Source organism: Sus scrofa, chromosome 18 (genome assembly GCF_054392235.1).
Source record: "Sus scrofa isolate SSC_HxYL_T2T_F1_AM1 chromosome 18, Sscrofa_HxYL_maternal_Yorkshire_Landrace_v2.0, whole genome shotgun sequence".
Classification (NCBI taxonomy): Eukaryota; Metazoa; Chordata; class Mammalia; order Artiodactyla; family Suidae; genus Sus; species Sus scrofa.
The window spans coordinates 38793922-38806759 of NC_139400.1; the positions used below are offsets into that span (position 1 = coordinate 38793922).

Genomic DNA, 12838 nt, shown 5'->3' on the forward strand with positions numbered 1-12838 from the left:
GCAATTGCAGCTCTGATTAGACACCTAGCCTAGGAACTTCCCATATGCCACAGGTGTGGCCCTAAAAAGCAAAATAAATAAACAAATAATTAATGAATTAAAGCATGCTATATTATAAAGCTAAATAATTCAGAGATTCTCTCATTCTCTCTCTCTCTCTCTTTTTTTTTTTTTTTTTGCTTTTTTAAGGCTGCAGGTGTTGCATATGTAAGTTCCCAGGCGAGGGGTCTAAGCTACAGCTGCTGGCTTATACCACAGCCACAGCAACATGGGATCTGAGCCACATCTGCAAGCCTATACCACAGCTCATGGCAACGCTGGATCTTTAACCCACTAAGCAAGGCCAGGGATCGAGACTGCATCCTCATGGATACTAGTCGGGTTCATTTCTACTGAGCCACAACGGGAACTCCTCTCATTCTTTTTAATCATCTGTGGTTATCCTTCTCCAATAATGACTGCAATGTAATGGAGAGAAGCTTGTAACAATTAAATAAAGTAGTTTTACAAGTCTTAGCTATGAGACAGGAGATTAACACCAGTAACTTAAAACTTTATTCAGTAAATATGTGAGTACCTACTGTTTTGTTTTAGTGTTGAAAATAGAACAGGAAAAAAGCAGACAAAATTCCTACCCTTATGGAGTTTACATTCCAGTCCTTGAGACCAAGGTCACACACCCTACAATAAAATGTCCTTACAAAATAACCTTCTTCTGTAGAGAAATTATTGCAATAATGTTCAGAAAAGTGTTTTTTTAGCTAAATTATGTATCAGGCCACATGGTGATTCAACATCTTCTCCCCAGGTATAAGGAAGGCCATGCTGACCCAAAAGCAAATGAGAAATGTTAAAACACAAGTCAGTCACTCAAACACTTCCTAAGTGTAGACACTGAGAATATGAAAAAAAAAGAGGGAAGCTCTATCCTCAAGCTGTTAACAGTCTCGTGGCAGAGACAGATGAGTGATATTAACAATTATACACATGTAGGCAAGCACACACACAGAGCCCCATGGGAAGAGAAGCGTCTAGCCAACAAGAGAAAGGCATTCTAAAAATTTAGGTTTACCTGAGTCTGTTGGAATGTTCAGGTATAGTCAGGTAAAATGGGGAATAGGAGGGTATAGCAAAGGAATTAGTGTGAGCAGAAGACAAAAAATAGTGTATAAATGAGAAAATGCGGGTAACTTGTGGAAATGTATGATCTGGGTTTGATAACTAGTAGAAGCAATTAGGCAAGAAGGGGCTGGATCTATTAAGCAAAGGCTTAAAGATGAGATTTTCATTTTTGAAAGATTATCTTCCATCATTATGGAATGAGAATGGAAATAGGGAGAACCAATTTGAGGTCGCTACAATAACTCAAATGACAAAAAGAGCTGAAGTATTGTAGCTGTAACTATGAGGATCTGAGATACACTGATAAGGCAGAGTTGGTAGAAAATGATAGCTGATAAATTATATCTGGGGGTGATGATGGATAAAGGCTGAAAATTAGCACTGACATCAAAACTTGTTGCCTTATTGTCATAGTATATTCCTAGAACTATATAAATGTCACTTACTCCTTAGCCAAGACTCTCCTCTATTTTATAGCTCAGAGGGATCTTTAACTAGTACTTATTTTTCTGCATATAAAGTAAATGCCCATCCTTTGATACCCTCAGGATTATAAGCTTTACCATAAATGCTTAAATATTTTTTTATCTACTCTTATCTAATTTATCTGTCTCCAGACTACCATATAATAGATGCTCCTTGTAAGCAGGGTAAATCCAATATATTTATATATATACTCTCACATTAAAAATTCAGATGTTTGCCTCATGCAAACAAATCTAAATATGCAGGGCAAATTCTGTTATAAAGTTTTGTTACATATGTCATTTGAATCTATACAATTACTATACAATCTCCAAGTAACCAACACTAAGCCCTAGGGGGTGATCTGATAACATGAACAGCAACAAATACTGAAATAGAGCTAAAGAATGTGATGAACCACACCTAAAATGTTAATTTAGTTGGAATCTGATCTGTATAATGAAAATCAATCCACATCATTCCCATTAAGGAACTTTTTGTTTGGCGGAGATTTGATTATCAAGTAGCACTTTATCGTGTAAACGGTGCAGGTAGAAATCTTGAGGTGGTTCATCACAGGCAACGCATATACTGTTTTTGAAGTACCTGGATTTTAATACCCTATGGTATGGAATCACAGCTTTCTGACTTAAAAGTATTACTTTCTGTTTCTCCTTTGTAAGAGGCTTAATTAAAGCAGGTCAAGGCTACCACATCCCAAGGAGGCCTCTTACCACAGCATGGTTCTTCACATAGCAGGGCTTGCACACGGGCTTGTCATTGACCATCACATATATTTCCCCAGCTAGGATGTTGTCACAGTCAAAGCAGCAGAAGTGTTTCAGATGCCAGTTTTGGTTTTCTGCTTGGGTATACTCATTGCTGAATATCAGCTGGGAAGAAGATGAAAATAAGATGAATTATGCTTTTTCCATTTTTGCCACAAATGACTAAGCCTGAGGTTATCTGAACCAATAAGAGATTCAGATCTATAAGGAGTATCAGCCTATTTTCTTCAGTTTGAAGCCTAAAAATAACCTAAAGCTTAAACTTGGGTGATTATTAGTTTAGTTCAAGTCCACCTTTTATGCTTCTGGATAGTCTTTCATTAGTCTACACAACACGGACACACAGAATGACTGAAATTAAGTTTTCCATTCAACTTCTTTGGATGTAAATAAAGCAATTTGATGCTTGGTTAATTCACGCTGCCTTCTTGCTAAGGGCAGCTGGGTTGGCATAGTGAAGGGACTGCACAGGGGTGCAAAAAGGGGCCCCAGAGAACATACCTCATCACAGCCAGCACACCGGGGTTTCTCACTGTCACAGTAATGTCTGCCACAGTATAGCTTGTCATTTTTCCAGAAATAAATCATGTCGACCAGGAGTTCGTGGCAGGTACTGCAGACAAAACAAGCTGGGTGCCACAGTTTATCATAGCCAGCCCTTTCAGCATAGATGGCTGGGTCTCCTTCTTTCATACTTAGTTTGCAGCAATAGCAGGACTGAAAGAAAAACCAGCCAAAACAATCTAGTCAAGCTAAGACTAGCATTTCTCATCAACAGTTTCAGTAGAAATGCAGAGAAACTACTTTCAAAAAAAATAATTTCTACTGAAATTAGTAATCTGTCCATGTAGGCAAAACAGTGTTACTATTTCTGTGAAGGCAAGCAAATCTCTTGGCTTTCTCCAGCCTCCTCAAACCTAATTCTGGGCACCCTCTGTGTAACAGAGCATTGTTTACTGAATTAAGCCACTTATGGAAAAAGGCTAATAGTAATTTTCATCTTAATTTTAAGTAGTTCTTTCAAAAATGATTACCATAGAACTTATTAGTTCTTTATTTTTTGTAAATACAGGACTAAGCCTTGTTGGTTGATGTGCTAACTGAATCTATGAAAAACACATTACAGTAAGTTTAATTTCTTACTTTTTTGTTCATCTCTGCCACAATTTTCTTCTACTTTCAAAGCATTAAAAAAAAAAAGACTTCGATTTCCCTCTCTATGTGAGATTTCAAAACAATATAATTGACTATATATCCACCTAAATTTAAGTTTAAATTGTAGGCACATTCTCATAAGCAAAACTGAATTAATCTAATATATTATATTCTTATATATGGGAAGAGCTAAACAATTAACATCAAAATTATGTTTAGAAACAGATTCTAAATTGTATGCTGTACTCCATCCAGCGCAACGCCAATGCTAACTACCATGTATACATAAAAATCACAAGTATCTTTGGCAACAAATAATCAGAAAATGTGGTTTTATACCAAAGTTTCACACATGACGATTCTCTAAAATAAGCCTAAACTGAATTGTAATTCAATGCATGTCCCTCATCTACTCCCATGTGGAAATGGAGGAATGCTACCACTCCACCCCTACCCCCCCAATTCAAAGAAATGGAATGAATCTGTAAAATACACCAATTGGGTCAACACTATGGCTGCTTCACTTACATACTGAGTTGTTTTATGTTCGGCCGATTTGTCTTCCATGGCCCCCACTGCTGATGTGGTGCTTCTGTCCCCACCAGGAATGCACATTCTGTTGGGGCCTTGAGCATTCATCTCACGGGGAAGTTTCACATCTCCTACTCCTAGAGCCTCGCTCTTATATTTCTTCACAAACTGCTCCATCTCCTTCACCTCTTTGGGAGACAACTCATGGCACTTTGAAGGGTCCTGGTCATGTGCAGGGAGTTGCTTGGCCAACTGCTTCTTCCGGTACTGTGCCCCCTCTGAGCCTGCTACTGGCTGCTTCTCCTTGGGCAGCATCTGCATGTACTGCCTGGCCTAGACCACAAAGAGACCAGTGTTAACTAGGTGATGCCTGGGTCATAAGATAAATAATATTTCATAGCAGTCATCAAAAGCAAGTTAATGAAGAAGTCAGTATATCCATTAGTAACAACTGATCTTCATAATGTAAATATCTTGATATGTTAACACATTAAAAAGTGGTACATTAAAGAGATTTAGGTCAGTAAAAATGAACACATCTTTCTTCATGAAATTAAAGCTTTTTTCCAATTTGTAAAAAGACTTGGGTTACTAATGTTCACTTAAGTGTACAACTGTATAATTGCAAGAGAAGAGAATTTTTTAGGTAGCATGTTTAGACTGGCCTAAGGTATTTTAATCATTCTAAGAAAATGGTATCACTCTAAGTCACTCTGATGATTTGGCTAATTTTCTTAAAAGAGTTCCAAATGTCTCATCTAGTTGTTACAACAGTGGAAGAAGCCTGACACAAAATTGCATTTTTTTTTTTTTTGCCTTACATAATTAAAGAAATACAGTGCTGTATATTTTGAGTTCTAAAAAACGAAATTCTATTCCTTAGCTATTCTTAACTATCTTAAGAGAAATCTTCTCAAGAATAAAAGTTATTAGATTTATATAAAACATGTTTCTCAATCTAATTATTAAAAATGTCAGACCATATCTTTGAAAAGGTTAACATAGAATACCTAGCTAGTCAGAAGAATTCTATGAGGTATCTAATCTTACTTTCAAAAGACTAAGTAATGGGAAGTCAAGGTAATGGGAATCCTGGAAAAACAACAGACCTGAGGTCAATTAGGTCACGAAAGGAATTGCCCTGAGTAGGTAGCCCAAGAACATTAATAAAGGGACTTCCCTCCCCTTTATTATTTACCAATGCCTGATTCTGGACAGGAGGAGCCCATTCATAGGTAACTGTATTGATGGAGATATTCTTCTTGGCAGCAACTGGATTCGTCAGTATCATAACATTGCGTTTATACATGGGAATTCCGTCTGATTTTAGCTTTGCAATCAGGGTGGTATACTTGGTGTCCTCAAAAAGTTTCCCCACTTTTCGGTCCTCTTCGTTGCTCAAGAGGACATCATGCTCTTCTTGGCCACACTTGCAGTTACGACATATTTTTCTATAATTTTGTAGATAGGTAGACAACGATACATAATCAATCACACATATATAGTTCATAACATACTTTTACTCATATTCCATACAATGGTATGCAAAGGCAAGTCTTGGGAGGTGGGCTGTGAGAAATTACAAGTAGCTACCCATAAAATTAAGCAAGGAAACATAAAAATGTATTTTTGTTTTATAAGACTTTGAAAAAGTTAGGTTTTGAATAAAAAGTGCATGCTCAAAGGCACTCATCTGAGGATGACCCTATCTGGTACTCCTCATTTTCTCACTCATATAAACAAAACAAAATTATAGACAAACTATCCAACTATCACAGCAAGCAGTTTCATAGTTTATTGCATGATAACAGTTACCCACATTCTTTTTTTTTTTTTTTTTTTTTTTTTGTCTTTTTGGGCCACACTCATGGCATATGTAAGTTCCCAGGCTAGGGGTCAAATCAGAGCTACAGCTGCCGTCCTACACCACAGCCACAGCAATGCTGAATCCAAGCCACACCTGTGGCCTACACTACAGCTCATGGCAATGCTGGATCCTTAACTCACTGAGTGGGACCAGGGATCAAACCCATGTCCTTATGCATACTTGTCAGGTTCATTTCCGCTGAGCCATGAAGGGAACTCCCTCTTGTTTTTTTTTTAAGTGAGAAATAAGGAAGTTGGTAACTTTTCTGATCAAGTTGATATAATTTTTTTGGTAATCCTAAATTTAGGTTTAGATTTTCTCATTTCCTTTCCTGTCCCCTTTCCAATTTCCTCTTCTTTCTTTTCTCATTTACCATTTCCTTTATCTTTCCTTCCCTCTTACTTCTTCAAACATTTAGTGACCACTTATCATGTGCTCCCTTATGTATCAGAAGACAGATGGATGAAAGACTTTGAACTTCTTATAGTTGAAGGACACCAACCCCCTTCCCCAATCTAGTCTGACATGTAACTTTCATTCATGCAACATATATGAGTGTCCATGTGCCAAGCAATGTATTTGATACTAGGACATAATGGTGAAAAAATTGAGCCCAGTTTCTGACATTCTAGAATTTACCATCTAGTGGGGAGACAGACATTAAACAAATACACACACACACACACACCCCCCCCTATAACTGCAGTTGTGATAAGAAAGAAAAGTACAGGATACTCTGAAGGGGTATGATTTTGACTTGGAACTGGTGAGGAAAGAATTCCATATTGCTCCATAAGAAAGTGACATTTAGGTTAAGATCTGAAGATGTGTAAAACAGGTGTGAGTTGTGTGTGATTATTTGAGAAGGGATAAAGAAAGAAGAAGAGCCTCCAAACATTCTGGATAAAAAGAGTATCTGTGGTGGTCCTGAATTAGGAAAGAGATTGTGCCCTTAGGTCCCATGATCAGAGACGTCTGGTCTGACTACACTGAGGTAAGTAAACAGGGTAATGACAAGGCTGGAGAGGTAAATAAACAGCAGCCAGCATGAGATCATGCAGGGACTTAAAGGACACATTACAAAATTGGCTTTTATTATAAGAGCAATAAGGAGGCACTGAGGGCTTTTAAATATTAGAATAACATGACTAAATCTATCATTTTCAAAAGTTATAATACTTGCCATGTGGAGAATAGATTAGGGGTAGATATAACTGGAAAAAGACCAATTATATCTACATGTCAATGGTGCATCCAGTTTGCAATGGCATGTTTCTAGGTAACAGGAATTTTACTGTTGCTTCGCAAATGGAATTTACATCCTGGATGGTTATTGTTTTGACCAAGGTAAGATGTGTAATAATTCGGACTGGAGTATCTGACAGTGGAGATAAAAAGAAAGGAACAAATTTAAGATATTCTTGAGTGTGAGACTGATTAAACTTTGTGGATATAGTGATGGTGAAGGGAAGGCTGTCTGTTAAAAGATGAACCTGGGTTTCCAGGATGATTAAGTTGGTAGAATGAATGTAATTTATTAGATCATAATGCAAAAGGACAGATCTGAGGTATGGGGAGAAAAGGTTGGTGAAAGGTATCCAAACTGAAGTATTGATAAGTTTGAAATGCTTGTGAGACAGGGTAAAGATATTAAGTAGATACTAGGCTATATAGATCTAGTGTTAAAAGCTGTAGCCTGGTAGAAAATATAAATTTGGAAGTTAGGGAATAACATAAAAATGCTCATGAGTTAAACAGATCACTTTCACTGCCCAGGGGAAGAGCAGAAGAAGAAGATGAGGACTCAGGAAGGAGTCTGGTAAAGGAGCATAAGCTAGAAAAGGTGGCAGAGGAAAACAAAGAAGTAGAGAGACTCTGTGGGGTTACAAACATAAGCTGGAACTAAAATACAGGACAAGGATAGCATATAAGTTAGAGGAATCTGAGAGTTTTAAAGAACAATTCTAATATCTTTACATTGTTTAGGAAAATACCAAAGATACAGATTGACATTAGATGTTGTTAAGCATGTATGTTAAAATATCTAGATAACTAAAGAAATACAACTTCTAAGCTAATAGAAGGAATGAAAATATATATTAAGAAATATCTAGTCAAACAGAAGGCAGTAAGAGAGGAGAAAAAATAAACTTAAGAAATTAGGACATATAGGAGTTCCCGTCGTGACACAGCAGAAGCGAATCTGACTAGGAACCATGAGGTTGCGGGTTTGATCCTTGGCCTCGCTCAGTGGGTTAAGGATCTGGCGTTGTTGTGAGCTGTGGTGTAGGTTGCAGACCTGGCTTGGATCTGGCATTGCTGTGGCTGTGGTATAGGCTGGTAGCAACAGCTCTGATTGGACCCCTGGCCTGGGAACCTCCATATGCCACGGGTGTGGCCCTAAAAAGACAAAAGACAAAAAAAAAAAAGAAATTAGGACATATAGAAAGCACAAATTAGGTGGTTGATATACCCAAACATATCAATAGTCACGAGAAATGGATTCAGTTCTCCAATTAAAAGACAAAAGTGGGAGTTCCTTTCATGGTGAAGCAGAAATGAACCCTACTAGTATCCATAAGGATACGGGTTTGATCCTTGGCCTTACTCGTGGGTCAGGAATCTGGCGTTGCTCTAAACTGTGGTGCAGGTTGCAGATGCAGCTCAGATCCCGTGTTGCTGTGGCTATGGTGTAGGCCAGCAGCTGTGGCTTCAATTCGACCCCTAGCCTATGAGCCTATGAACTTCTATATGCCACAGGTGCAGCCCTAAGAAGCCAAAAAAAAAAAAAAAAAGACAAAGGCTTTCAGAAGGATAATACAACAAAGTTAAACTATATGCTATTTTTAAGAAATGCTTTCATTTTAAGCACAAAAAAGATGATAATATATGGATACAAAAAGATAAACCAGGCAAACACCAGCAAAATATAAGTTAGATACCTATATTATTATCACACAATGCTTTTTCCTTTAATGAGTATTAAAGAAAGTCACTACATAGTAACAAACATTTAAAACACCTCTAAGATTTAATAATTCTGAACTCAATACAGCCTAATAATCTAACTTCAACAATAATATAACAGAAATATAAGAAATTAATGAACAAACCCATTCTTATAGTGAGACTAAAAAATTAGAAATAAAGATTTGAATAACAAGGAGTTCCCATCATGGCGCAGTGGTTAACGAATCCGACTAGGAACCATGAGGTTGCGGGTTTGGTCCCTGCCCTTGCTCAGTGGGTTAACGATCCAGCGTTGCCGTGAGCTGTGGTGTAGGTTGCAGATGCGGCTCAGATCCCGCGTTGCTGTGGCTCTGGCATAGGCTGGTGGCTATGGCTCCGATTCGACCCCTAGCCTGGGAACCTCCATATGCCTCAGGAGCGGCCCAAGAAGTGGCAAAAAGACAAAAAAAAAAAAAAAAAAAAAAAGAGATTTGAATAACATAATTATCAAGCTTGATCTAACAGATACATAAAAATATTAGATCCAATGACTGGAGAACATACACTTTTGTAATAAGTATTTGAAACACTATGAAAAACTGAACACTTCCTATGCCATGGAGCAAATCTCAAGAAATGCCCAAGGACTGATCATTAGCCGCATTATCTGAACAGAATGCAATTATGTTAGAAATCATCAGAAACAAAGTAACTACAAAGTAGTTTCAAAAAATACTCCTAAAAAATTCAATGTTGAAAGAAAAAAATCACAATAGAAATTTAAAAAAAAATTGGGAGGAAAAGAAAATAAAACTATTACTTCCTGAAATTTGTAAGACACACTTAAAGAGACTCTGAGGAAGAAATTTATAATTAAGGTATGCTCAAATTAGAAAGAAAAATAAAAATTAATAAGCTAGCTAAGTGTTTAACTCAGGAAGTTAAGAAAAATTCAGAGTGAGCCTAAAATGAAAGGAAGGAAGCAGAAGCTGATAAAGTAAATGTTTGCTTCTCATTAGATGAAAAAAAAAAAAAAAAAAAAAAAAGATTCAATACATTTCAGCGTTTCTTCTGACTACATTTTAAAAGTAATTTTAGCTGTTGAAGTGAACTATACAGGATTTTAGAAAGGATTTCTGGAAGAAACCCACAAGCACTTAGTAGCTATCATACTTAGTGCATTCATTTTAGGATCTGAAGCAAAGAAAGCAACCTTGCCATTGCTACTTCATTCACTTTGTCCTGTGGGTACTAATCAGAGCAGTAAGAAAGTTCAAAGAAATAAAAGTTATAAGGATTCATCAGAAAGGAAGAAGCTAAACTGTTGGTAATCACAGATGCTATGATTGATCATATAAAAATGTATTAGCATCAATAAGAGTTTAATAACTTTTCTGGATTTAAAATTAATATAAATCATTAGATTTCTCTACATTGGAAAATTAGAAAAAACAACAACTAAAAACTCTTGACTCTCTTTGTCAGATATTAAATTATTACATAATTACAGATTTTCATGTCCTATTTTTGTAAGGTATCAAACTAAAAGCATTAGATCTGACTTACAGTCCCAGAAAGAGACAGAGAGAGAGACAGAGTCTGAGATATGAGAGGTGGGGAGGCAAACTACTTTCCTTGTGCACACATTGGTCAAAATTCTTTATTTGGTGAGAACTGGCTCAGGGCTTCATATATTCTAGTTGAGCTATAACAGACTCTTGAATCTGGTTATCTCATACTTCCATCTGGTGGAAAGGAACATATTATTCTACTACAGCATGTTCTTCATTCTTATTCTTTGGTTAACAGCAACAATATAATTCTTCATAAAACTATCACGCTTCTTTTGGATCAAGCTTAAAATCACTCCTTCCTAAAGGGAAAGAGGTGGGTTGGGAATTTAGGTCTTAATATAGATAAACAGATCCTTATGTGGCTGTGAACTATGGCATGCATCCTCATAATTAGCAAAGTGATTGACTGAAGAAGGAAGTAATAATGTTGCAAGGATGTAATGAATACTGGATTTTCTTGGAAAATGTTTATTATCCAGTTCTACACTAGTGCAACATGTACCCCATGCAATGAGAGGAGTTAAACTCTAGAATTTGAAAGACAAATAGTAAAAGAGTAAGTGAAATAAAGCCTGCTGGTTTTCTAAAGCACAAACTATGACAAACTGTTGCATGGCTAAATCAACTGTATTTACTATATATAAAAAAGGCATATTAACCAATGATATGAAAGCCATCTCTATATTTTTTCTTATTATTTGTCTTGGCTATTCTTAGAAGATCTATATTGTGAGAAAATCTATATTGCCTATCCACCCCTTCACCCACTTGACATATCTTTATTAAGCAAGTAAAATCTGGTTAAAATAATACACCAATAGCAGCAGTGATGAGGGAAAAAGGAGTAGCTAAAGAAGTCAGACCATGCTCGATTATCGGTTTTCTATGTGGGGAAAAAACCTGTGGTTGATTAATGATAGTTTTTAAAATCACAAATATATTATAAGCCTCATTTGCATCGTCACTCCAACATGGTGACCAATATAGTAAGAGAGCACTTGGTAGGAATATGACCCAAGAAGGGTAGGATGGCTCTTTTAGTGAGAGTTGTCATCACTAAAGCAGCCAAAAGGACCACTTCCCTTCTAGACCCCTAACACCAGAGCTCCATTTCCATAATAAAAAGGGACAACTACAAACCACTAGGCAAGAAAGAAACCTATAAAATCTGGGCCAGGTGCTAAGAGCTATCCATTGTGGAAATCTGTGTTATTTACTACTTACCCAGGTGTAAAAAATGTTTTGGATCCTTATCTTGGAGTTTTACAGTCTACATTGCTCTACATTTGAATCTACCATAGATTAAAATGTTTATTTAATTTAAAATATTTAAATTAAACATTTTTATTTTTAGAAATAACTTCTAAAAACTTTTAAAGTATTTAGAAGAAACCAATACATTTATTAAAAGGAAAATTTTGTTGAGGAGTTGAGGAAGAAAGGGATCTTGGTATCTAAGAGAAGCCATAAGGATGAGTGGGACATTTACCACATATTTAATTTCAGTCTAATATAATCCATATTCCATCCTTAAGAAAACAAAGAACTTTAAAAAACTGATTTTATGTCAACCTTAAACAAAACAAAAACAGGGCAGGAGTTCCTGTTGTGGCTCAGCAGGTTAAGAACTGGACTAGTATCCATGAGGATGCGGGTTTAATCCCTGGCCTTGTTCAGTGGGTTAAAGATCTGGCATTGCCATGAGCTGTGGTGTAGGTTGCAGAGTTGGCTCAAATCCCTTGAGTTGCTGTGGCTGTGTTGTAGGCCGGCAGCTGTAGTTCTGATTAGACCTCTAGGCTGGGAACTTCCACATGCTCCAGGTGTGGCCCTAAAAAGAAAAACAAAAAAAACAAAAACAGCATAGGTGAGCACAGTACTCATGTGCTAGAGGCTGTGTTTGTAAAGTTTGCACAGTATCTTTCCTTAAATGATTCATACATAACTTTTGATGACATATGTAGACAAATAATTTATTAAATTTGAGCTATACCAATTTGATAGCAGTTTGGGGAGAGAATATAAATCAGTTCCCATACTTAACATGGTTCATATCTCTAAATCTTCTAAACTGTCCTAGAGCAATTCACCCCAAACTCTCCATGAAATGTTAATAAAAGTTGTGCTGAGGAAAAAAAAGGAGGAGGGGCGATTCTGAATCAAGTTAGTTTAAAAGTCTTCTTTATGACTTTTAAAAAAATATGTGAGGGTAAATTGGTAAAGAGGGAAGCTCAAAGCCGTGGGGGGGGGGGGGAGAAGGTTATTTGTACTAAAAGTTCTCTGTACAGAAAAGTTTAACGCTGTTAACACACACACAATCAAATATTAATATGCATGACAAATCAGAACTGTATACTCAAAATTTTATATTACAACTTCAGAGTTCTTGA

At 36.6% G+C, this 12838-nt stretch overlaps 2 protein-coding genes across 7 annotated transcripts in view; one reads left to right on the forward strand and one right to left on the reverse strand.

Annotated features, from left to right (window-relative positions):
• Positions 1-12838, forward strand: part of TFEC (transcription factor EC) — a 631163-nt gene that overhangs the window by 356786 nt on the left and 261539 nt on the right. Inside the window, exon 4 of one of the 5 annotated variants that reach the window (XM_085006038.1) lies at positions 3448-3500. The exons of the other annotated variants lie outside the window; for them this stretch is intronic. The gene's annotated coding sequence lies outside the window, so the exon portion shown is untranslated. The remainder of the gene's footprint in view (positions 1-3447; positions 3501-12838) is intronic. 5 annotated transcript variants of the gene reach the window in all.
• TES (testin LIM domain protein) overlaps positions 1-12838 on the reverse strand; it is a 40474-nt gene that overhangs the window by 2821 nt on the left and 24815 nt on the right. The window contains exons 3-6 of one of the 2 annotated variants that reach the window (XR_014833017.1): positions 5260-5512; positions 4059-4394; positions 2877-3092; positions 345-2480 (exon numbers count right to left, since the gene is read on the reverse strand). Coding sequence is in view for 1 of the 2 variants with exons in the window: in NM_001123200.1 (NP_001116672.1) it covers positions 2322-2480; positions 2877-3092; positions 4059-4394; positions 5260-5512 (964 nt within the window). In the remaining variant the exon portion in view is untranslated. The remainder of the gene's footprint in view (positions 1-344; positions 2481-2876; positions 3093-4058; positions 4395-5259; positions 5513-12838) is intronic. The other variant, NM_001123200.1, reaches the window with a different exon arrangement.